The 25,624-nt window shown below is 47.2% G+C and overlaps 2 protein-coding genes across 2 annotated transcripts in view; both read right to left on the bottom strand.

Moving 5' to 3' along the window:
* Positions 1 to 25,624, bottom strand: part of LOC146353610 (exendin-4) — a 491,914-nt gene that overhangs the window by 218,333 nt on the left and 247,957 nt on the right. The gene's annotated exons all lie outside the window — the stretch shown is intronic.
* The window catches only part of FAIM2 (Fas apoptotic inhibitory molecule 2), a 74,239-nt gene that overhangs the window by 42,209 nt on the left and 6,406 nt on the right, over positions 1 to 25,624 (bottom strand). The window contains exons 3-5 of the mRNA XM_084829755.1: positions 8,274 to 8,374; positions 4,457 to 4,521; positions 2,251 to 2,304 (exon numbers count right to left, since the gene is read on the bottom strand). Of these exons, the coding sequence (XP_084685881.1) occupies positions 2,251 to 2,304; positions 4,457 to 4,521; positions 8,274 to 8,374 (220 nt within the window). The remainder of the gene's footprint in view (positions 1 to 2,250; positions 2,305 to 4,456; positions 4,522 to 8,273; positions 8,375 to 25,624) is intronic.

Raw genomic sequence — 25,624 nt, 5'->3', positions numbered from 1 at the left:
CCCCTCCCCAGAGACCACTAAGCGTGACTGCCTGCTGACATTGTCTCCCCAAAATGCCAAAAATAACTTCGCAGATATCACAGGACATGCCGCATCAGCAATACTTGAATACCATGAAAGGAAGCTGAAGAAAGGTTGGCATCCCCTACAGTCATTCAGTCTCAGAGGCTAGTTGATGTGCAACACCAAGGCAGACTTACCTGTGTGGCTCAGGTAATATGGCCCCACTAGCAGGTAATCTGCCCCCCTTACTTCTTCTGGCCCTCCTGCTGCTCCCACCTCTTTCCCCTTAGGGCAACAATTATGGAAGGCAGAGGTAAAGATGTCTGGCCTCCTTCTCCACCCCTCCCTGTTCTGTCTGCTTCTGCACATTGAGAGAACCATGGAGGTTCCCCCTCGGCCCCCTTGCTCAAAGTATGCATAAGGGAAAAGATGGGGGGCTTAATAAAATTATCAAGACATGCCCCCTTACTCCTCCCAGTTTTAGCCAAATCATGCCCTCTCCCATAGCCTTCCAAGGTCTGAACTACACGCTGCATTAAATACATAGCATGCTGCTGATCTTCACTCTTTTGTTTTCTTCCACGGAACTGCGCAGGTCTCAGTCTGGATCAGGACCACTGTGCACATGGGTAGGGAAGTTTAACCTTCCCACCCAGCCACTTTTTTCTTTACTTTCACCCCTACACACACACACACACACACTGCTCACGGAGGCTATAAAAAGAAGAAAACTCCATAGGTGTCAATGAAGTTCCCCTCTTTTGTTAAAGCCCCCATGTGTGTGTGTGTGTGTGTGGGGTGCAAATTGAAAGAAAAAAGTGGCTGGGTGGGAAAGATTAAATGTCTCCAACCTGCTTGCAGGGGTCCCAACCTAGATCGGAGCCCCATACATTTACACGGAAGTAAATAAAAGAGCAAGGATCAGCTGCACAATTTGTATTTAACATAGCATATAGTTTAGCCCTAAAAACGGTAGCTAGGGTAGGGAAGGCATCGCAAAAAGCGAAAGAGAGGCCCAGCCTTGTTGGCTCCCCTTCATGTAATTGCAGCACTGAACATGGGTAGAACTGGACAGACAGTCCGAGTAAGCAAAGCAATGCTTAGCTGGAAAGCAGATTTCCCTCCTCACTCAGGCAGGAACATAGCCACAGAAACCCAGGTGGTGAGGGGAATCCTTGAACAGAGATGTGTGTGTGGGGGGTGGGGGGACCACATCATAGCCCTCCTGGAGCCTTCTAGTAGTAAAAGGTAGGACAGCCAGTGGAGGCTGGTGGCTCCGATTTCAGTGGGGCTGTAAATCCATTCAGGGGTTCAGTCAAAACCAGCCAGAACTCTAAAGGAGCTATCCAAGGTGCTGAAACCATTTTAGGGATAGGGTTCAGCACCTTAGATAGATCCTTTAGAGTTCTGGCTGGTTCTGACTGAAACCCAAAATGGACTCACAGACCCACCAAAATCAGAGCCACCCGTCTCCACTGAGGAGAACACCCCAATTCCCACCCACCCCCCTTGTAATCTGAGCACTGCTTGGCCCCAGCCTGAATGGCTTTGCATGCCTGCTAGCAGGCTCTGCCATTCCCTCACCCATCTCGCTGGGACTCTTATGGGGGCAACCAAGGCACTGGTTGAAGTCCAGGGGTGGGTCCTACACACTTTCAAGCTAGAGGGTGAGAAATTTGGTCTTTTAGAAAACTGAAACATGAGAAAACTAAATTCTGCTTTTTTGACACTCCGATGGAATTGTGACATGCACACAGCCCTGCCAACATGCATCACTTTGTGCTCTAAAAAGAAAAGAAAAAAAGAGTACTGTACAAAAAGCTGACCTGAAAGTGTGTGCGTGTATGTGTGCTTTTCATGAATACTTTTTTTCAGCACTGAAAAGTTCCCCCTTTTGGCAATTTTTGGGAATTTCTCTAAAAGGGGGTGAAAGTGTTCACCTATTCGGAGTGAGGACAATATTGATTCATAAAGCTTCTGCCCTGAAAGGCGGCCAAGAAATATTTTTTAAAAATATAATAAAATAAAGCATTGCTATCACTCTCAGTTCACTTTGTGACACTGCCATGAAGCCAAATCTGGTTGACTACCATCACATTCACTATGGGACCCCTGAGTGGATGGGATTGCCCATGTGATTATTCCCAGGACAATTTGTTCTTGTGGTTGTGGGAATGCTGTAACTTCTGCCACATTAAATATTCTGACTGAGATAAAGATGATTTCTGAAATAAAGTCAGTACTTACTAGGAAGCCCAGTACCAGGCTGGATTTGCTTGGACATATCCTTTGATTGGTTCACTGCAGTAAAGACAGAGAAAGTGGATGACAGCAATTCAAAGAGGGCAGAACATAGAAGGCAAAAGACTTCATCCAGGATCCTTGTTTCTTGACAGTTTGCCCATAGTCTGGATGAAACACACCAAGCCATGGGTCCAATACCCAATCACTCTTTCTCCTCCCTCCTCCTCTCCTTCCCATCCACCCACTGTGGCCACAACTTCCTATTCTATGTTGTTACTCATGGCTGGCCCTGTAAAGTCTGGGCAGAGGGCTGAATCAAATCTAGGCCTGCTCAGAATGCTCTTCACGTCTTGTGAAGCAGGCCAATCAGGCGGTTGCTGTGTTAGTGTTGGGTGATGGGTAACACCCCAGCACCAATACAAAAGAATGGCTCGCCTGCTTTGTCCCTGTGCTGTGAGGGGTCCTTCCACCTGATCTTCTGAGACACTGTCTGTGCAGCTCCTTCATAGACCTAGCTGCGGATGTGGTAAATGAACTGCTCATGTACTTACAGAGCAAACCTCCGACAGCACCAAGCATCACTTTTGGAAGTATCTCTTAAGTAGCCTTCCCATGTTCAGGGAAGAGGAAGCAAAGGTATTCAATTTCCACATGGTCTTAAGTTAAAAATAAGTGGAGCATCCATCACAATGAGCCCTAATGCCATTGATTTTCTTACTTGATTCTACTCCTGGGAAATGGCTTTGGGCTGCTGAGGCACTTGATTAAATGGCCTGAAAGGTCTCAAATGATGTTAATATATTATTGATGCTAAATGCAATTTGATCCAGCTAACCCGTTGCCTCCGCTATCGCTGCTTTTTCAGCTGCAAGCAGCCACTGCTTGTAATGGTATGAATAAAAGTGTATGCTAATGTGCTGCAGAAGCCTAATGCCCTATTCAAAATCCGGAGTTGGATTCATATCTATGCTGGCTCAACTCTGCTAGTGGAAGTGGACTTCCCCACCCACTTCTTCCCACAGCAGCCCCTCCAGCCCCCTGAAAGTGGTACACAGAGAGTCAGGAGACCCTGCTGAGATGTGGAATGGGCAGATCCCCCAAATTTTGGTGGAGGGACCTTCCATGAGCCTTGTACTTCCTCTCAAGGCAGGTCCCTTCCTCTTGCAAAAGGCAGGTCCTGGATGTGACTCCAGGTTGGCAGGGACAGACAAAGTAACAAAATGCAGATAAGGATAAAATAACCAAGCACTGGACTAGTGTGCCCCTCTAAGTAAGAATGCTTCGACAAAAAGCACAAAGGACATATCTTTCCCTCCCTCCCTCCCTCTTTTCCTCCCTCCCTCTTTTCCTCCCTTTCTTTTCCTTCCTTCCTGCCAGCCTGCCTGCCTGCCTGCCTTTCTTTTCCTCCCTCCCTCTCTTTCTTTTCCTGCCTGCTTGCCTGCCTCCCTTTCTTTTCCTGCCTGCCTGCCTCCTTTTCTTTTCCTCCCTCCCTCCCTCCCTCTCTTTCTTTTCCTGCCTGCTTGCCTGCCTCCCTTTCTTTTCCTGCCTGCCTGCCTCCTTTTCTTTTCCTCCCTCCCTCCCTCCCTCCCTCCCTCTCTTTTCCTGCCTGCTTGCCTGCCTCCCTTTCTTTTCCTGCCTGCCTGCCTCCTTTTCTTTTCCTCCCTCCCTCCCTCCCTCCCTCCCTCCCTCCCTCCCTCCCTCCCTCTCTTTTCCTGCCTGCCTGCCTGCCTGCCTCTGCCTGCCTGCCTTCCAGCATGTAATGCAGGAGGCAGCAATTGTTCATGCTAGTGGAAGCCCATATGTCTATTGAACAGACCTGCCATCAAATTTCATCTAAAGCAACATTCAAGGCAAAATGTGGATGTTACTCTTTGGTTTAAAATGTCCTACGAAATTTGAGGGAAGATAAAACAGTTTCCTATTGTTGCAACCTTTCCAGGCATAGTTTGCCATCATTCTGTTTAATGCTCCATGGTCCAGACCCACATCAAACAAACAAACAAACAAACAAACAAACAAACAATTGAGTTGGTCAGTTTGAATACATGCCCATGGACTTCAACAGAAGTCAGAAAGCTCTACACACTTAGCTACTCACTTTACATGTGTAGGGACAAATAATGTGGGAACAGTAGTGCCATTAGGAAAGGTTAACCGAATCAGAAAAGGCGCCCAAAGCAAAAGACATGTTGCTAGGCCAGAGACTTACCAGAAGGTGAAGAGACCCACGATGCTGACTGTAACAAGCAGCTGAAGCAGAAGGATGCTGTAAACCTGAAATCAAGAAAACAAGATATATGTCGGTATGGCTGATGCTCAGAGCCAGAGTTTGAGAAATGCTCCCCTTGTGGGACCTGAGCCCCTGAGAATCAAGCCATGTTTATCAGTTCTGTTTCCTGAAGGGGGTTCATATGAACCTCCACCGCCTTACACATTCACAAAGCTGTGAGGGATCACACTCATTGGTACTGCTCCCAGCATGCATACACAAGCACCAGCCATGTCCCTTGTTGGCCATGCATTCAACTTCAGTGTGAAGAGGCTGTACATGAGTACAGATGTACACATGAAGGGCTCCTCCGTGTGATGGGTAACTATGGGACAAGCAGGGCAGAAGCCATGATTGTTGTGGATGTCCATCATGTGCAGGGGGTGTGGCTGGCAGGTGCAATTCCACTCCCCCCCCTCACTTGTTTATGAATGCATGAGGGGAACATCACAGGGGGAAAAGAGATGTGTGCAGGGAAAGGTTTATTCAGCCCAACACATTTCAGAATAAATCCTTCTACAGGGACACTCATGAGTACCAATTGCCAACCTGGTCTGTAAATCACTGTGGCAGCTTGTGACACCTTTCCCCAACCCAGTCACTGTAAGGCATGAATAGACAACCTGGTGCCCTCCAGACGCTTTGGACTACAACTCCCAGCCCCTGCCAGCATAGCCAGTGGCTAGGGATTATGGGAATTATATTCCAAAATATCTGGAGGGCACTAGGTTGCCTACATCTGCCTTAAAGTGTACAGAACGTTAGAAGAGAATGATGGAATATTGTGGAGTAGGATGGATGGATGGAGAGAGAGTTACGATTTTTATTTTTCAACACATCATCCAGCTTTCTTATCAAGTAAATGCACACCGCAATATAAGGGGAAAGCATGGGACAGCCCCACTCTGCATGCCTAGTGTGATGCGTGGAAAGCAATGCAATTTCGGGGGGGGGGGGTGACGCAGCAAGGTCCCAAGCCTGCTCTAGTATATATTCAGCAAGAAATCCCCCAAATTAGTGTATTTTAAGAATAGTGATGATCTTTCCTCACTTTTCTGATACCTGATACTAACTCTGGTAGTGCTATCAACAGTGCCTTAGTTTCAATGGCCAAGCCACACTTGCATCTTCTCCAACCAAAGCAGACAGGGCTTTGGCATGCTTGGCACTCTTAGTGTCCAGTTGCGACTTGCGAGCCCTCCAGGCCTGTAGTTACCAAACAAAGACTCAGTCTCCAAGTACGGTTGGCGGAGAATTTCTCCCCGAAACTTCGGGGGGCTGAGCGCCAACGTGTTCGGCCCCCCGAAGAAGTTTCCGGGAGAAATTCTCCGCCCCCCCGCCCCCCGCACCCCCCCCGGGACGGGACTTACCTTTCCCGAATGTCCCTCCCGGTGGCGGGTCCCGGCAGCAGTTCGTCGGGTCTTGTCAGGGGCAGGGGCGGCAGCTGATCTTTCGACTGGCTGCCGCCGCCGCCATTCCAATAAAACTAAAAAAAAAAACCGCCCCCGTGATAGGCTACGTGACGATTAACGTAGCCTATCGCGGCTAGATTTGCAAAGTCAGCCGTGATAGGCTACGTAAATCGTCACGTAGCCTATCACGGGTGACTTAAAAAAAAAAAAAAGCGCGTACGGCTAATGGCGGCCCCCATAGGGAGCCGCCATTCGCGTTCCTTATTTGGTCGCTGTAGTCTACGTAAAGATTACGTAGACTACGGCGAAAATAAGGGCAATGCTATTTGCGTTGCCCTTATTTTCACCGTAGTCTACGTAAAGATTTACGTAGACTACAGCAACCAAATAAGGAACGCGAATGGCGGCTCCCTATGGGGGCCGCCATTTGCGTACGCGCTTTTTTTTTTTTAAGTCACCCGTGATAGGCTACGTGACGATTTACGTAGCCTATCACAGCTGACTTTGCAGATCTAGCCGTGATAGGCTACGTTAATCGTCACGTAGCCTATCGCAAGGGCGTTTTTTTTTTTTTAACTTTTTATTTCGCGGCCGGGCGAGGCGAGGCGCCTCCTCCCCGGCCTGAATTTCGGCTGGGCGAGGTGGGAAGCCTCCCCCCCGGCCTGAATTTCGGCCGGGCGAGGCGGGAAGCCTCCCCCCCTGGCCTGAACTTCGGGGGGAGAGCAGCGAAGCGCCTCCCCCGCACCGCGAAATGCTGCGAGACCAGGTAAGTGACTTTCGTGCACCCCTATCTCCAAGTCAATATAGGCTTTGCTATAGGGATGTACGAAAATCACTTACCTTTTGCGGATTATGTTCATGGTTGGGGGGGAGGCGTTCCGTCACTCCCCCCAGAATCCTCACCAGGGGGGGAGGCGCTCCATTCCTCCCCCCCCCCCCGGAATCCTGGCCGGCCGGCTGTGCTCTGCAGGGATTCTGCGGGGCCACCGGCCGGCTCCGCCAGCAGCCAGACATCCAGCCGCTGGCTAGCAGGGACGCAAATGGCGGCGGCCATAGCCACCGCCGTTTGCGTCATTGCAGTCAGCTGTGATAGGCTACTTAAATGTTTACGTAGCCTATCACGGCTGACTTTAAAAAAAACAACAACGCGCGTACGCAAATGGTGGCAGCCATGGCCACCGCCACTTGCGTTCCTTATTTTGGTACGTCTTAGTCTACGTAAATATTTATGTAGACTAAGACGGCAAAAATAAGGGAACGCAAATAGCGTAGCGGATGCTACGCTATTTGCATTCCCCTCATTTTCGCTGTCTTAGTCTACATAAATATTTACGTAGACTAAGACGTACCAAAATAAGGAACGCAAGTGGCGGTGGCCATGGCCGCCTCCATTTGCATATGCGCGTTGTTGTTATTGTTGTTTTTAAGTCAGCCGTAGGCTACGTAAACATTTACGTAGCCTATCATGGGTTTTTAAAAAACCTAGCCGTGATAGGCTACGTAAATCTTTACGTAGCCTATCACGTGTTTGTTTGTTTGTTTTTTTAAACTGGAAATGGTGGCGGCGGCAGCTGGTCAGAAGACCGGCCGCCGCCGCACCGCCGCCGCACCGCCGCCGGAGCCGCCGCCGGAGCCGCTGCTGCCAGGAAGATCCACCCAAGGTAAGTCTTGTCCTGGGGGGTGGGCAGGGGAGTGTCAGGCCATTCCGCCACTGATTTTGGGGGGCCAAATGCGCTGGCATTCGGCCTCCCCGAGATCCGTGGTGGAATTTTCGTACATATGTGGAAGTAGTCAGCAGTTCCGATCCTAGTTCTTTGACCGAGCTGCCCTGACTTGACTAGCTTACTTGAAGATCTCTTTGCAAGATGCACTATGATAGGACAGGAAGTTGTTGCAAATCTAACATTACACATTTAACAGAGAACGTGAAAGGCTTTCTCAGTCCCGCCTTCAGGGAGGATCTTCCCCTAAGGTCCTCCACTGATAGGCTAACCTGGTAGACGGCCTTCATTCCTTCATTTGCCCCACTCGCTTAGAGTGGCATCTGGCTCGTGCATCTGCCATGCTCCCCCGCTCCCCTTCTGCAAGTTGCTGGGTTCCCACAGAGGGAGAAGAACCATCTGTGCCTGGTTCTAAATGATTTGCTTGCCCTTGAAAAGATTCTTCTCTGTCTCCTGGAGCCCTTTGAAGATTGTCCTCGGCCGCCCCCTGGCCCATCTCATCTTCTGACTCTGATTCCACTGTCTCTGCAGGGAGTCTGGGCCCAATCCTGACACTTAGGTATAATAAGGAGGAGAGTACCACTCAACCTGCCCCACAACAGGGTTTTCTGTTTTGGACCTTACCTTCCTGATGAACACCCTGCGTACATTGCGGTCATCCCAGCTGAACGTTGTGAGCGTCTCAGTGTCCCCTGAGTATCCACTACCATAGTTAGGGCTCGTACCTGAAAAAGATGGGAAACAAAACAAGACACCTCAAGTTTTGTCCTGTAGCTCTCCCTGTAGGCTACATCTCAAAGAAAATAAGGTAAAGGGTAAAGTTATGTGTATTCCGTGGTTTTAAAACCACATCACACCAAAGCGAAAACTGGTATCCACTGCCGAAATCTGCAGTCTGAGAATCTCGATGTTTATTTTATCTAGAGATGGGCAAGGTACCTGAAGTTAGTCTCAGCTTAACTCAGATATTACCTGAGATATTCTCTCCCCCTGCCCAAATTGGAAGATCTCAGGTAATCTATCCAAGTCAGTCTGAGGTGGTACTGGAGGCAGGAGGTGCCTCAGACAGCACCATGCAAGCATGTGGTTGCTGACTGGCTAGCCAGCCTGGCTGAAGTCAACAGCCTAGACCCATGCTGGGGTGTTTTAACCAGTCAGCAGGTGCATGCTTCCACAGTGTTGGCTAAACCTTGTCCTGACTCCTCCATTGCCTCCTGTAAGTTTCCAGAAAGCTTTCTCCTTCCTCTGAAATTGCTCCCACAGTGGTAGCCAGCTGGTCCTCCTAGCAAGCTATTTCACTGGCCACTACTGATCAAATAACATATGGGCTCCCCAACCTTTTTGGGTCTGTGGGCACATTTGGAACTTTGATAGTATCAAAAAATGGGCATTCTCACAAAATGGCTGCAATGTGTGCGGGGGGGGGGGGGGCTTGCCTATTCATAAAATGGCAGCCATGGTGGGCATGGCTGGTCACAAAACACTCATTTCCCGGAAGTCAAACTGGTGAGAATAAAATAAAAGGCATTTCCCAAGAATGTAAGTATGGGACAGAGATGGAGTCTGAGCCCCCAGACACAAAACCACTCCTTTAAACCACAATTAAAATGGTGCTGGAGGGCAGCACTTCACTTTGAAGCATACCAGCTTCTGTGTTTTAAAAAATATAATTTTAAAAATCTGAAACAAAATAAAAGTCAGAAGGGGTAGGGAGCCTGTCGAGCACCAACAGAGGTGTCAATGGGTACACTGATGCCCATATGGTCCATGCTGGAGACCACTATAGTTGGTATCAAGTTGATTCTATCCAGTCAAAACATTCACTTGTCCAGAGCACCGATGCAAAGGTGTGAGCAGGCTTCTTGTCACAGCCACGCAAACTAGCAATTAAAATGGCTTGTTCTTTCACCTTTCCTTTCCCAGAGTTCCCTCTGTCCTCTGCAGCTTCTTTGTCGAAGAGAAGTAATCTATTTAGATCACAACCCTATTGGATCCACCCTGAGTACTCGAAAGCCTCCAAACTCAAAGCCTTGCATGCATCCAGTGCAGAGTCAGACTTGGAAGTGAGTGGTGCCTCCCGCTCTGCGTTTTGGCTAGATGGGCGTTTTCACCTGTCTAGTGGAGGCTTCAGGGCGGGAGAGGGAAGGAGGCTAGGGGTAGCTGGGGATAGCTCAGATCCCCATATCCCCATCCTCCCCTCCCCGCTCACCAGCATGCCCCCTTTCGCCCCTCCACGAGCTTGCGTTTGTGAGCGCGGAGAAGCAGCCGGCAGAGCTCTCTCCATGCTGGCTGTGAGGGGGGGCTTGGTTTCCTGGCTCCGAGGTCGGACAGCTGCCTCTGGCCTCGGATCCAGGAATCTGAAATGTCTAGGGGATGCTGTCTAGGGACATAGGATTGCTCCTTAACAATAATAAAAAGTTCAACACATATTCTTCTATTTTTAAGGCTCTTTCTTTTTAGGGAAAAAATCATTTCTATAATAATGATACAGTACAAAATCTCACAATGAACAAAAGGGACATGCATGTGTAATAAGTAAACAACTAAAAGCAAACAAAACATGACAAAGGGGTTTTGGAGTATAAAGAGCTAGACACATGTCCTGGTAGAGGCGGATTGACAAAAACCAATCTGGGCGTTTGTACTTCCACTCCACAGAGTCTGTTTTGGATAAGAAAGACAGCAGTTTTTTAGGGATGTATGAAACACATGGTTTTGTCCAGGGACATCCGCAGTGGGGGGGAGGCACTCCATTCCTCCCCCCGAAATCCTCGATGGGGGGGGATGCGATCTGTTCCTCCCCCCTGGAATCCTGCCCAGCCAGCTCTGCCCCGCGGCCAGGCTGCAGAGCTGCCGGCCAGGCCAAGCCGCAACGGGGCCTCCAGCCACTGCCGGGCTGCTCCGGACGCAAATGGCGTCCTGAGTAGGGGATGCCATTTGCGTCCCTATGGTAGCCCGTGATAGGCTACGTAAATATTTACGTAGCCTATGACGGCTAAAGCAGGGACACAAGTGGCGTCCCCTACGCCATTTGCATTCCCACTTTAGCTGTCATAGGCTACGTAAATATTTATATAGCCTGTCACGGAGAAAACGGGAATGCAAATGGTGTAGGGGACGTAAATATTTATGTAGCCTATCACGGGGTACCATAGGGATGCAAATGGCATCCCCTACTCAGGACATTTGTGTCTGCAGCAGCCCGGCAGCAGCTGGAGCCACCACCACCGCCGGAGCCGCCGCCAGGTAGGCTCCGTTCTGGGGGGCTTTCATGGGGTGGTGGGGTGGGTTGCTCCATTCCGCCACAGATTCCGGGGGGCTGAATTCACTGGAATTCGGCTCCCCTGGGAACTGTGGCAGAATTCTCTAACATCCCTACAATTTTTACAGAAAATGTCTCTATGTTTTGGTTTAAATAACATGTTTAGCTGAGCAGATATCTTGTCCATGGCAAGTACTTGCCATACATAGTTATACCAACCTGAAAGCGAAGGCTAAACATAAAGGCTGAACTCTGGGTAGGCATCACATGTAGTGTGCAAAAAAGAGAAACTGATCTGGCCTGATTCACACATAAGAAGAAGCCATGGTGTAGCTTGTTGAAATCTGGCTTGTCATTGTCTCCAAACCTATCTCTGCAAACTAGCCATGGTATGTTAGTCAGCTCAGCTACAGACCACAACAGAAACCATGGTATGTTGTTGGCACACAAATCTGGCTTGCTTAAACCATGGCTTGTTGTGAACTCTGAACCCAGAATCATGGCATATCCCTGCCTTGTTCATGCTGATGAAATGGGCAGCCATCAAGAGCATCCTGAAAACAACACCATGCTGAAGTTTAGCAAAATCCAAAATGGGCAGGAGAGAAACAAACCAGAAATGGCAGTGTGTGTGTGGGGGAGCTGCAGTTTCTTTGCCCACCTGCAAAAGAATCCATGGCTAAAGCAACAAACTATGGTTAACAGTCATACAATGTGTGTGGCTGGTCCGGGTCGTCGTCTTCGTTCCACAGCCATCCGCTGCCGGGATGCAAACAAAATGGCATCTGGTATGGCAGATGCCATTTGCATCCCTGCCCTTTGCCGTGATAGGCTACGTAAATATTTACTTAGCCAATCACGGCAAAGGGCAGGGACGCAAATGGCATCCCCTATTCCGGACACCATTTGCAGCCGCAGTTTGGCAGCGGACAGAAGTCCGGCTGTGGGCAGCCCCGGCTGGCAGCTCCACGGACTCGCTGTGGAGCAGAGCTGGCCAGGCAGGATTCCGGGGGGAGGGATGGATCATCTCCCTCCCTCCCGCGAATGCCCGGACTGGAACGGGGTGAGTATTCCTTACACCCCTAGTTAACACTAGATCACAATATCATGTTTTCCCATTTTATGGGCACTGCCAATCCAAAGGTATTGTGTGCAGCTATTCTGTCTTTCCCCCTTTAATGGGTTTTCTGTGGTAAGAGCAAAGACAGAAGAGGCAGTGGGAGGATTACAAATGGAAGATGACGATATCTGGAGCCCCTTCAAGTTCTGTGAACTAGGCAGGCCAATTGCACAATAAAAGCCTCATCTGGAAGCACCCTTGCTCAGAGAGTCAGACAGGCCTTTCTGCTCCAGACCAGCATTTGCACACATTCATATATAATTCCCATTAATACAAGCACAATGCTCCACCACACAAAAAGGAGCAGGGAATAGATGAAACAGGGGCTCTAATTTTTTTCTCCTTCTTTTATAATATTAGACATTTTTCTTTCCATTTTTCTAGCATTGTGAGTGAGGGAGAAGTTCTCATAATACTAGAACCTGGGGTCATCCCATGAAGCTGATTGGTGGGAGAGTCAGGACAGATAAAAAGGAAAGATTTCTTCACAAAGCACATGGATAAACTATGGAATTCACTACCACAAGATGTACTGATGGTCACTAGCTTAGATGGCTTTAAAAGGGGGCTGGACAAATTCCTGGAGGATAAAGCTATAAATGGCTACTTGTTCTGATGGCTATATGCTACGTCCAGTATCAGAGGTAGTATGCCTATATACCAGTTGCTGGGGAACATGAGTGGGAGGGTGCCGTTGCACTCATGTCCTCCTGCTTGTGGGTTTCCTGTGAGCAGCTGGTTGGCCACTGTGTGAACAGAATGCTGGATTAGATGGACCCTTGGTCTGATCCAGCAGGGCTCTTCTTATGTTTTCTGTTAGATCATGGCCATGGTAAGTGGGGCACAAAAACCTAAGGGAGGGTGGAGAGCAGAAAGAATTCATCATATGTAAAAGAAGTGGGATGGTAGAGAATAAACTTTGATTTGCTTTTGAGGCTGAAGAGCATGGAAAGTCCCCGTCTCTTAGATAAGCAGTTTGGAAAAGATGTCACAGGTGACAGCATCAAGAGGTCAAAGATATAATGAAAAAGAAAAATGTCAAAGATGAACCCAGCATAACTTTGAAAACTGCATGTTCCAGTTCTGGTGAAACAGACGCAACCAATGAACTGCAATGGAGGATCAAAAGGCCACAGGGCCTGGGGAGCCCAGACAGACATTGTACTCTCAGGATCATAGGAATGTCCCATGAAGGAACAATCCCATGGCTTCTTAGTCCTGAATTACAGGTGAAATTTAAAGGGTTGCACTCCTAGGTCATGGCAGAGATATGTCGCAGGGTTTGTTGTTTTCATTCCAAAGTGAAAATTCAACGAACTCACCACCATATCACCGTTGTTCACCTTCAGAAGAACATAATCTGATGTGACGTTATATGGAATTTGGTTTCTAAATCTCTGTCTTATACAGCTCTTTTCAGCTCAGTGTAAGAGCATAGGGGACTGCCTTGCTGGATCAGACCAATGGTACATCTAGTCCAGCATCCTGTTCCCCACTGTGGCCAATCAAATGCTTCTGGGAAGACCACAAGCAGGACTTGAAGGCAATGACCCTCCCCACATTACCCCCAGCAATTGGTGAAATGCTTCCTACAACTCTGCTGCCCTTCTTGGACAGGGTGAAGTTAGAGGGGGTGGCATTCCAACAAATTGGGGAAAGGGGAACACAAAGGAGGACGAAGGGAAAGATCCAAAGGTGTCCTGCTATTGATGTTGTGCCAGTGTAAAGCAATGTGCATGCAATGTCATAGCACTTGCTAGGACAATGGGAAATTTGGCAGCGTGATGGCAAAAAGCCACACCTTTCCTTTAAAGGTGTGTGGGGAGTGCACACCTGGTTTTCAGGCAAAATCACACTCCCAGGAGATTTCCAGGGGCACAATTTTACTTGAAAACAAAGTGTGCGCTGTGCCACCAAATTTCCTATTGTACTAGCAAGCACTGTCGAATGTTCTGCAAGCATTGGCTTATGCTAGCGCAACATTAAGAGCACTAGCACATGGACATGGTCGGATCCTTCCAAAAGCCAGTGGCAAACTTACCACCAGTGGCAATGGAGCCTTGGTAGTTGGTGGCAACCATTTTCCCCCCATGATGCTCTTGACTGAGGGTAAGTACAATTGACCTTGCTCTACGGAACCCTGGGCAGGGGACATCTCACCATAGTGGGGAAGACTCTGTGATCAGCTGACCTGTGTGCCTGCTCAGTCTGCTCTGCTGTCCAGGTGCTAAGTGGTGAAACGTCAAGGTCCCTCTGCTCCCTACTTAGGATTCATTATCTTTAAACCAGACTTACACTGGGTATCCTTTCAAACACAGGATCTCCTCAAATAGAAGAGTTGCCTCTGTAATGTAGGACACGTGGCTACCCTATTTAAAATGGTGACTTCACTTATTTGTTTCATGGTTCACTCTATTTTCTATTGGCATATTCTGCAGATGTTAGCTAATCTGTAGTCCAGACAAATTAATACGGGTTCCCCATCTTTTCATCCATGCAGGACCCCAAGATGGCTCACAATCAATCAATCAATCATCAATCATCCATAAAAGATAAAAAAAAATTAAAAATTCACCATTAAAAATAAAACAGTTATCACCAAAATGCAATACAATTCAACAGGAGTTGTAGCAAAAGCAAACAAGACCATGTAAGGGTATCATAATCAATAATCAGTTTCTACTACCCCAGTCCACACTAGGGCTGTGCACCGCCTTGTTACAAAGCCTGAATAAGGAGGCGAAGCAGGCTGTTTTGGAGTAAAAGCCTCATGATATGAGATGGGTCAGAGCAGTACCGAGGCGCCCCAGGGCAAAGAGCCCCCCCCCCATGAAATGCCTCCTCTGCCTCAGTCCAGATAGGCTGTCTCCAAAATGTATCAACAGCTCATCACTCACATGGAGGGGGAAGAGGAGGAGGAGGAGGGAGGGAGGGGAAAGGCGAGCAGACGTGGGAAGGCAGGGGGAGGTGGGAAAGTGAGCACAAGAGAAGGAAGGAGTGTGCTTTGGCGAATACGAACTCTCAGCCAGAACCAATGCTAGCAGTCTCCAGTCAGAGAGATCAGTGGAGGAAGGGGGTATATATACTTCAGCGAAAGGCTGCGTTCGGTTATTGCATTAGCTGTGTCTTTCGGAGAGAGGGCTGGTATGGGTAGATGACCGTTTGTGCATGTGTGCGCATGTGCATTCCTAGGAGTTGTTCCTTCAATTTATTCAATTTTGATTGCCATTGGGCTTTCCTCAAAATTTAACTTAAGGAAATAGCTTGGTGGTATTGGGAGCATTCCCTTCCCTCACTCCTTGATCCTCCATCCCCATTGGAACAGTGTCTTTTGCAGCACCTCTTCCAGCCTCCGACTCCTTTGTTATTTGTATTTGATTAGATTCAGCTCTCCTTTCCATATTGTTTTCAAATGAACATAGCTTTTCCTTGCAAGTTGCTGCTATGCTCCCCCTCCCTTGTGTTTGTTTATCTCAATTTTGGACTCCAGAAAAGGCTGTGTTCGTTGTGTAATGTCGACCCTTACTTCTGCTTTCTCCATTCTATTTCCTTGTTATTTTTGTCAGTCAACTCCGTCTCTTTTAGATTTTTATAAACCCAGTCTTATTTCAATTTTTAAAAACAAACATTGACTTCTGGGCATGTTCCCCCCACTTTTTAAGTCATATTCAAGCATTTAGTTTTTTCTTTCTTTCTAAATTCTTAAAGAAAGGCATATTATAGCAGCCCATGTGTGTAGTGTTTGGTGTCCCCGCCCCCCCAGTCCTGGAGTGAACCATTTGTGTCTTCTCTCTGTTGATCCTCTCAAAACAGAAATTAAATAAGATTTTGTTTTTGTTTTTAAATTGGGGTTTGATTTGGCTGTTATCTAATCACCTGCGCTGTTACACTGTATTTCTTGAAGTTATCCTGCCTTCCATAAAAGAACATGAAATATAAAACAATAAATTAAAGACACCTGTCATTTGCTTAGGTAGTTCTGCTTTTCTTTAGCTCTTGTGTGTCTGTGTCTGTGTGAGTGTGTGTGTGCATGCTAGGTTGTTGTTCTACCAACACTATACATTCCAATTTTAAGGCAGTGTTGAAAAAGCTCAAAACACATAGTATTTATATTAATTGTTCCAATAACACTCCACTGTGTGACAAAGCAATCCAGCACAATATGAGGCATCTTTGGGGTGTTGGCAGGGGCAGAGGTGGGGAGAAGTTACAGCTCCTTGCTTTGGGAGTTTTCCTGGAAAAACTCAAATTTTCACCTGCACCTAGCACACAAGTCAGCGGGCCAAACTGCTTGGGCTTGGGGAAGGGTGATGCCCTTGAGAGGGCCTGGGAGAGGCCAAGGTGCCACATGCATGTGTGGAAAAAGGGAGAAGTTACAGCTCTTTGCTTTGAGAGTTTCTGTGGAAAACACCAGATTTTAACTCCGCCTAGCACAAAAACCACCAGGCCAAACTGTCTGAAATTCTGCAGGTGGCCTCCTCTCCAGGGTAGTGGAGCAGTCACCCAATATCATACCTGTATCATAAAAACTCAAAACATTATGACATTTGTGTTTTCCCATGCAAGTCAATGGGAAAACGCCAAAAATGGGCGATCTGGATATCCGAATCTCACTTCGGATTCGGATTTGAGTCGGAGCAGAGGGGACCCAAATCAGTCCAAGGTGGACAGGGGTCACTTCTAAGTGGATCGCGTGGTCCGTGCACAGCCCCAGTCCAAATCATGGTGAAATAGCATCTCAACCTGGTATCTAAAGGCAGGTGGGAAGGAAGCTAGATGGATACTCTAAAATACAGAGTTCCACAAGATGGGCACCATCACTGAGAAATCCCTGTCCTATCTCAGCCAGTGGTGGGATACAGAGCAAAGCCATTTGGGATCTTAGTGTACACAGGCAGGTTCATAAGGGAAGCAGCAGTTATTAAGACAGGGCTGGGAAACTTGTGGTCCTCCCGATGTTTTGGACTACAACTCCCATGATACCTCAGCATTGGCTATACTGGCTAAGGCTGATGGGAGTTGTAGGCCAAAACATCGGGAGGGCCACAAGTTGCCCAGCCCTGTCTTCAGCTCCCAAACTTAAGTTTTGCTGACGTTATACACTCTTGTTACTTTCGGTACCTGAAGTCCTCTTCTGTGCTTGAGAACACAGTGTCCCAGGTAGCTGAGGCAGGTTAGATCTCATCTCCAGAGGTTCCCATTTCAAGCCCCGGAGCCCCTGATGGTTCCAAAGGAGTATTTCTCCAGGGCAGGTCGACTAGCAATGCTGGCCTGGTGATGTGTTTCCCACCAACTTCCTTTATGCATCATTACCTTGTAGCTGTACTTGCAGGATTGCGTCACCTGGAGCTACACCTTTCTGCAGGTGGCTTGCAGTCTGGGCCAAACTTCCTTTTCAGATGAGACTGAGAGGTTCTGCTGAGACCCTTGGGTTGCCCGAGGTGAGAGGCGGCAGGGAGAGGGGGAGACGATAGGTTTGTTTCCCCATTTCAGAATCCCTGTCTATGGAAAACTAGCATGCAAAAGGAGGGGTAGTGGTGGTAGTTAGACTAGCCTTTTCCCTGCCATGTTAATTTGGTACATACAAGAACAGTTTTAAATACAATCCTGCAACCCCCACCTGCAGTCTAAAGAGGGAGATGCCCAAGAACTCTCTACCACATGACTGAACTGCATGGCTGTAGATGGTCTTTCTTCTTGTAGCACATTCTCATATGTGTTGCATAAGTTAGCCCACAAGGGGATGGTGGATAGGGAATGTACGGACTGTGTAAAATCCACCCCATCTGTGTTTCATGGATTGTAGGGATGGTGGAGAATTCCGCCATGGACTCCGGGGGGGCAGGATTCTTAGAATCTGCCCCCCCCCGAGTCCGTGGCGGAACGGACCACTCCACCCCGCGAAGTCCAACCCAGCCAGATCCTATCTGGCACCGCCGGGTCCGGCCAGGTCCATCTGCGGCAGTCTTTGGACGCAAATGGTGATTGGCGTAGCAGATGCCATTTGCATCCCTTTGTCTTACCGTGATAGGCTACATAAATCTTTATGTAGCCTATCACGGTAAGGCAAAGGGACGCAAATGGTGTCCGCTACACTGGACACCATTTGCGTCCAAAGACCGGCTGTGGCCAGAAGTCCGGCAGCGGCCGGCGGCTCTGCGGACTAGCCACGGAGTGGAGCCAGACAGGGAGGATTCCAGGGGGGAGGACGGGATCGCCTCCCCCCTGCGGATCCCCAGCGAAGCCAGGTAGTTGGGGTTCGTACACCCCTAGCAGTCAACACAGCATGGTTAGGCAATCCCTCTGTGTAATCATATAGATCAGGGGTGTTGCGAATCAGCCCCGTGGGCCAAATCTGGCCAGCCAGGGGACCCATTCCAGTCCTCCAGGATTCCCCAGCTGGCCATGCCCCTTCCTTTGGCCCCATCCCTCTCCCCCAACCACTGATGGATTGATGGTTTCCTGGCTTCTGTGCATCTCCCCCGCCCCAATTTTAAAAGGTTGAAACAACTCTCCTGAGGTTTAGTTGCTGGCAGTAAGAGCTTTAAGCGAAAATATGCTGGGATTTTATGTGTTTTGGCCCCACCCCATTTGCCTTTGGCCCCACCCCATTTGCCTTTGGACCCACTCACCACTTCAGTGCAACCCCCAAAGCTTCTCTGAAACTGAATTTGGCCCTCATATTGAAAGAGGTTCAACACTCCTGAGATAGATTATAGATCCTTGCGGCTTGCTACTCTGTGTTACTTAGCCCAACTTTATTTCCATTATATACTTAACCATGATGTAGCAGCAGGTTGAAAGCAAGGAGATAATCGAGGTTCAAGTGTCTTAAGGGAGCTGCAGATAAGGAGCTCGGTGGCCTATTAATTTTAAGCCGCTCTTTCCACCTTGGGGGAAGACTCTAGGGATGTTTTACCAACGTCACTGCGGCTCTGGAAGAACAAAGGAAGAACCATACAGAATCCCTTCTCATTATTGGGTGTTCCTAGAGTTGCCATATATTCCACTGTAGTGCACTTTGGGTTGGAGTTAATCAAGTCCTAAACTTGCAGTTCAGTGGTTAGAGACGACTGGGGAATATTAAAGCCAGGGCTTTTCACCTTTTACTATAGTTCAGGGAGCAGAATAGGATCTATCTGTTCTACAAGGAGAGGTTAATTGTGTGTGTTAGGTTTCTAACCCACCCCAGCCTAAGGGTGGAAAGCAGGCAACAACGCATAAGACATCTCATCAAGTGAGCAAAATGTATACTTCAGGCCAGCCCTACCAGGCCTAGCAGGCCAAGGCAGCCCATCCCAGGCAGCAGGTTTGTGATACTGTTAAAGGAGAGCAAATTGTCAGTGATTTAGGTTATTATTATATTTTGACCACCACTGGACTGGAGCCAAAATTTGGATGTTCCATCAGATGCATCAACATGTCTTGCTCCAGCTCTGTGGTAGACATTCAAATCATTTCCCTACCTAGAGTGGCTTAATGCCAAGTGTCATTGCAAAGAAAGTCTTGCAATGCTTCCAGGCAGTGATTGACTATGCATTTTGGTGGAGGTACAGTGGAAGAACATCCCACATTTACAGGCAACCCCCATCCCCAGTATCTTTCCCTGTGCTTAGGGATGTAAGGATTTTGTAAAATCCATTCCATCTGTGTTTTACAAATTGTCAGGTGCCTTTCATTCCATCATCTGCTCCTTGATGGAATTGTTTTGGTTTTTTTAAAAAAAATTCCTGAATTTGTGCAAATGCGCACTTGAGCAAATGTGTACTGGTGAAAATGCACAAATCCCCCCCCATGTATATTTTCACACTTCAGCCAATAGGGGAAATGTGCATTTTCAGCTGGTGTTTTTTTTATTTTATTTTATGGATTTTTCTAGGATTAAATTTGCATAAAATTCCAGAAAGTAAAAAAAAAAAAAAGTCTGCAAGTCCACAGAATCCATGCAACTCAATAAAAGCTGGTCTGCTGCAGAATCCATGAGTCAGATTCATTCATAGAAATCCAAACTCATTTGATTCCATTGCAGATTTGTCTGATAGCCCCATATGAGCCCCTGATGGCATTTGGCATACTGTCAAGAACCTTCTCGGTGAAAAATAAAATTGAACAGGGGCCATGTTTTGAATTGAACAATGGCATAAGGGCCAGACTAACTGACTCCAGCATGAATCAAGACAATAGGCAAAAAAGGTGTGCGTGTACCTCAAATTCCCCTCTCCTCTGGCATGGATAGCAACAGAACCTTCTCCTACTATGTTCATCAGCCAGGCCAGGCCAGGGAAGAGTGAAATTTATTTATTTATTTATTTATTTATTTATTTATTTATTTATTTATTATTTTCTATACCACCCAATAGCCGAAGCTCTCTGGGTGATTCACAAAAATGGCCTCCCAAGGTTCACCACCCCATTTGCAAGTGGCAAATGTGTGTGTCATTTCCATGATTTGCAGGGATTGGGACATTTTTTTTCAAATGGTTCAGACCAGGAGTCCAGACCAGCGGTGCAGACCAGGGGACAAATCCACCCCTCTGAGGTTCTCCAGGTAGCAATGCCCCATTCCTCTTGCCCCCCCTTCCTCTGAGCCAGTGATTGTTTGGTGGTTTCCCAGTGTTGGTACATCTTTTTCCCCATTCTGCAAGCTTGAAACGCCTCTCCTAAGGCTTAGTGATAGGCAGTAACAGCTTTAAGCTACAGTATGCTGGCATTTTGGCCCAGCCCCCTTTTGCCTTTGGCACCACCACTGAAATGTGACCCCCAGAAGTATCTCAGAAATGGAATTTGGCCCTTAAGCTGAAAATGGTGCTGTGCCTCTGGTTTAGACAGTTGGGGGTGCTTACTACAGTGGCAAGTGGTGGCTTCCTGGTTCCCCCTTATGGAAAAAGTATAGTTTTGCCAAGGTCTTTAATGGCAGTGGCAACAGCATAGCTCCGGGGGGGGGGGGGGGGCTCCAGCTGGTGCCTGCCAGTGCCCCTCCCCTCCCCCAGAATGCATCATTCCAAGCACATGCTGCAGGGGAAGGGAGGCTGACTGCTACCAGTCTTGGCCCAGTCCCGCTTCTCCCACCATCACAGGAAGCAGCAAAATAAACATTTTTCCAAAGTTTTTTTTTTTTAAAGGAGACGGGAATTTTGCTCATTTTATGAGATGTTTTATGCATTGTTACGTGCTTTCAACCCTTAGGCTGGGGTGGGTTAGAAACCTAGCAGACATAATAAAACCTCTCCTTGTTGTCGAACAGATAGATCTCATTCTGCTCCCTGAACTATAGTAAAAAGCCAAGAGCTCTGCTTTCAAATTCTTCAGTCTTCTTTAACCACTGAACTGCCAAGTTTAGGGCTGTATTAATCCCCCTCCCTCTAGTTTGGGGGACACTTGAAATTGCCAGCCCCTCCCCAAAAAGTATTCAGAAGTTGGATTTCGGTGATTTTCAGTCCAGCTGTATCCAAGCAAATGATGCAAATACATTAACATTCAATAATGCTAACAATAATATTCCCATGTGAACAACAAAACCATCTCAATCAGAAGTCATCTCTTATGCACCTTACCTTTCCAAACAGTTCTGTTTGCATGAGATATATAAGGGATGAACCCTGACAGGCCCTCCACTACTGGTCACAGAAAGGGAGTAGCTTAAAGGGCCCTCTTCCTGTGTCTCAGGCTCTCAGCTTGTACAAGGGGGAAGCAATTCATGTACATAATAAGGGGTCTGTGTCCCCTTGGGTCGGGGACTATGCTAAGGGCTAAATGGGTAGGTAGATTAGTCCCTAGACCTTCAGTTACCTAGTCAAGAATGTGCTCTCAGCTGATCTCAAGGATTACAATGGAACGTGAAAAGGAGGAGGTATCTATGGGCCAGTTCACACACAGATGTTCATCACTCCTTGCCTGTAGCACCAAGTGTTGATTTGAAAAAATGACCAATGGACAAAGCTTGTCAGTTTCACTTTTTCTTCCATTTGAATTTTTTAAAATCTCAAGCTGTTTGTGACCTTTATAAAGAAATGTGAAACTCTCATGCAAAATGAACCAAATGGAAATTCTCACCCATTTGCACAGGTCAAATTCAATAGGTGCAGCTATTCTCTGTATGGAGAGGAGCATATTGTACCTGCCTGACATATAGCTGTCAGAAAACAAGAGATGGCAACCCTAATTCAGCACTACAAGCATGGGCCTGGCTGAATATGCAGGAAGTGAAACCCTGACTTTTCAGAGCTGAGCATTCAAAGCGTTGGCCTGGATTATGGATGAATCGGTCAGTTTCAGTTCCTACCCCATTCATTTTTTAAAAAAAAAATCCCAAATTCTTTCTGTCCCATTTATGAAGAAATTTGTGAATTTTGGCAATTTCTTATAAAAAAATGAACCACATTAGCTTCTCACCCATAATCAGTACAGTGCAGGGAAAATTTATTTATATTTATTTATTACATTTATATCCCACCTTTTTTTCCTCTTGCAAGGAACCCAAGGCAGTGTACATTATCCTCCTCCTCTCCATGTTATCCTCACAACAACAACCCTGTGAGGTAGGCTGGGCTGAGAGACTATGATGGGCCAAAAGTCACCCAGTGAGCTTCCATGGCTGAGTCGGGACTAGAACCCAGATCTCCCAGCTCCCAGTCCAACAGTCTCACCACTACACCACACTGGCTCTCAGCTCAGTTCATTTGTCATACAAGTTGCACAAGAGTTGCCTGTTCAGGGGACCTGGATGCTACTACTAGGGGTGCTGGAGAAATTCGAGACAGCCTAAAATGAGCTCAGATTTCCAAGAATCTGAGTGGTGGAATCTGCTGCAGAACAACCCCCTCAGGTCAGGTGGAGTCCGTGGACTTAAAAAAAAAAAACTTTCCCCAAATTTACTCATCTTTATCCATAGGAAAATACACATATTTCTGCTGAGGAAAAGTTGAATGGAATGGGGGACAATATGCTAGATGTTGGGCACTAAAGTAAATTATGTCAAATGTTAAGAAACCTCACGTAATTATTTGCGTATTTTTCCACATGACGGAAAAGAAATTGCAGCCATCTGTGCGTGGACAATGGAACAAAAGACAATCCATGAAACACAGACAGAGCAGATTCTACACAGTCCATACATCCCCAGCTACAACCACTGTGTGGGCCCCTTGGTGTCATAGGAAATGTAGTTCCTTTGTGGACATATTTATCCAGAGCCTCTAAGTTGGCTGTGGGGCTGCCATGGCAGGACTAGAACCTTCCCTGCACCTTTGAATGACTCCACAGGGGCCAAAGGGAGGGCCCAATCCTGATGTCAAGACATTGTGGTCACTGGTATTGTGCAGAAATACTTACTATGAATCGTTGTTGCAATTGTTTGGAAGGCCTGGATCACTAGACACAGCAAATCAGAGACAGGGCAGAATAAACTCATTGCATTTATCTGGCAAGCCCCAGTTTTGCGGCACAACTGCCATTGTGCTGCAAGATTTCCATCTCAAAAAATCCTCTGGATTCACCATTGCTGAAATCAGCTCATTCACATTATGAACACAGACAGTTGGGCACCTAAACCCACCACTGTAACAAACAACATTCACTGATACCTTTTCACTGGCTTGCCTTTGGGCAGCCACTCCACTTTGACCTTATTTTAAATCCGTTTTCCAAACACCCATTTTTACACTAAGCTAAACATTAATTTGTCGGTAATTTTCATTTACTGTATTTCTCCAGGGATTTCATCTTTGTGTTGCTTTTACATAGGCTAAACATTTCCATTGTCTTCTGATGGCTCTAGCAGCTAGAAGAAATAGTGAAGAGCAATGGGAGAGCCATCATTCTGAAAGGTTGCCTGGCCCTCCCTGGTCATATCATTGTGATGGCACAGGTCCGGAACCTTCGGGTGGCACAGGGACTCTCCCATCCTCTGCGCCAGCCTTCCCCAACCTGGGGCCCTCCAGATGTTTTGGTTGGCATTGGCAACTCCCAGCATGCCACAACACTGGCCATGCTGGCTGGGGCAGATGGGAGTTGAAGTCCAGCAACATCTGGATGGCACCAGGTTGGGAAAGGCTGCTCTACTTCATCATAGAGAATTTGTTGAACAGCCTTTTTCATAGGTGCAGCTCCCTAGTCATGGTTAGGAGATTGGGAGCATCCCATGGCCTCACATACTCCTTTCTCCACTCCCTCCTGAACTCTCACACAAGAATATTGACCTCCCTGCACTAGGGATGTTGGAGAAATCTGCAACAGATTCAAATGAGTATGTTTTTCTATGAAGCCACCTGCAGGTTCCACAGTGGACTACTTTTCTCTAAGTCATGTGGACTCTGTGGATTTGCAGACCAGTTTTTCACTTTTGGGGTTGGGATTTGCACTTATTCACATTAACTAATGCACATTAGCGCATTAGCAATTAGCATAAGTGTGCATTAGTGCCAATGCAAATGCGCTAATTTGCATTAACTAATTGCATTCATGCAAGGGCGCATTAGCACTAATGTGAATTAACACAAGTAGAACAAAATTCTGGTAAATAAATCAGATTCCGTGAATGAGAGGATGATGGAACAAAACACGCCTGACAATCCATGAAACAAAGACATTTAACCCATTTAACAAAATCTGTACATCCTGAGTCTGCACTTTTGAGAGCTAACCATGGTACAATGTAATCCTGCACTGATGTCAACCCTAACCAAGGTTTGTGTCTACAGTGGTGAAGATGCAGTGATGCACCACAGTATGTTCCAAGAAGGTAAGGGAGTCGAGAATTCTGATACAAGGTAGCTCAAAGGAGGGGAAAGAAGCCTGCAGGTGCTCACTCTTCCCTAACCATGGTTAGGTGATTGGGAATCTTATATCTGCATCAAGCCACCATCTGTGTTAATTCAAATATTTGGGAACTCATTAAGTGATCCTCTGCTGTTACCTTTGTGGAAACATTTTGAATTATACAGTGGTACAAGGGAGATGATAATTGCAAACATTTGGAAAATGTTTTAGAGTTTAAGTGTGCTAATGCTGCACTTTTCCATGAAAAAGAAAATAGAACTAAGGGTCTTCCTAGCACAGACTGATTCATATTGCACCATGACAACTATAGAAGCTCTTGTACTCACTTTCCTATATTAATCAATATACAAATGAACTAAGAATATCTTAGAAAATCAGATGAAATATTCCGAGGTGGTCCAGATATGATGCCAAACCACAAAGCCAAACCATGGGTTAGCATGATGACTGACAAACCATGGCTTACAAGCAGCTGCCAAACCAGGATCTGAAGTCATAGTCTGAAGCTTGGTGCTACACTGAATCAACCAACCATAGCTCGATGTGTTACTCCACCCACATTGGGCACTGTTTTGGATGGCATTCAGGGATTTCCAGGGAAGGCAGGGAGTCTGGAACACAAATAACACTTTCGAGTCTAAATTATAGGTAGTGCAAACCATGGTTTGGTGTTGAATCTGCACCAACCCTTACATTTCCACTCTGTATGCCCAACATAAGGGTATTCAGGTGTGGGGGCAATGCTGCATTCAACCCCAGAGTTGGGCAGGACAAGCCAGAACGTGTGTGTGTGTGTGTGTGTGTGTGTGAGGGGGG

Source organism: Heloderma suspectum, chromosome 2, assembly GCF_057233095.1.
Source record: "Heloderma suspectum isolate Gila_16-S chromosome 2, 16-S_ref, whole genome shotgun sequence".
Lineage (NCBI taxonomy): Eukaryota > Metazoa > Chordata > Lepidosauria > Squamata > Helodermatidae > Heloderma > Heloderma suspectum.
The sequence above is the reverse complement of the archived record's forward strand: the minus strand, read 5'-3'. Positions and strand labels throughout refer to the sequence as shown.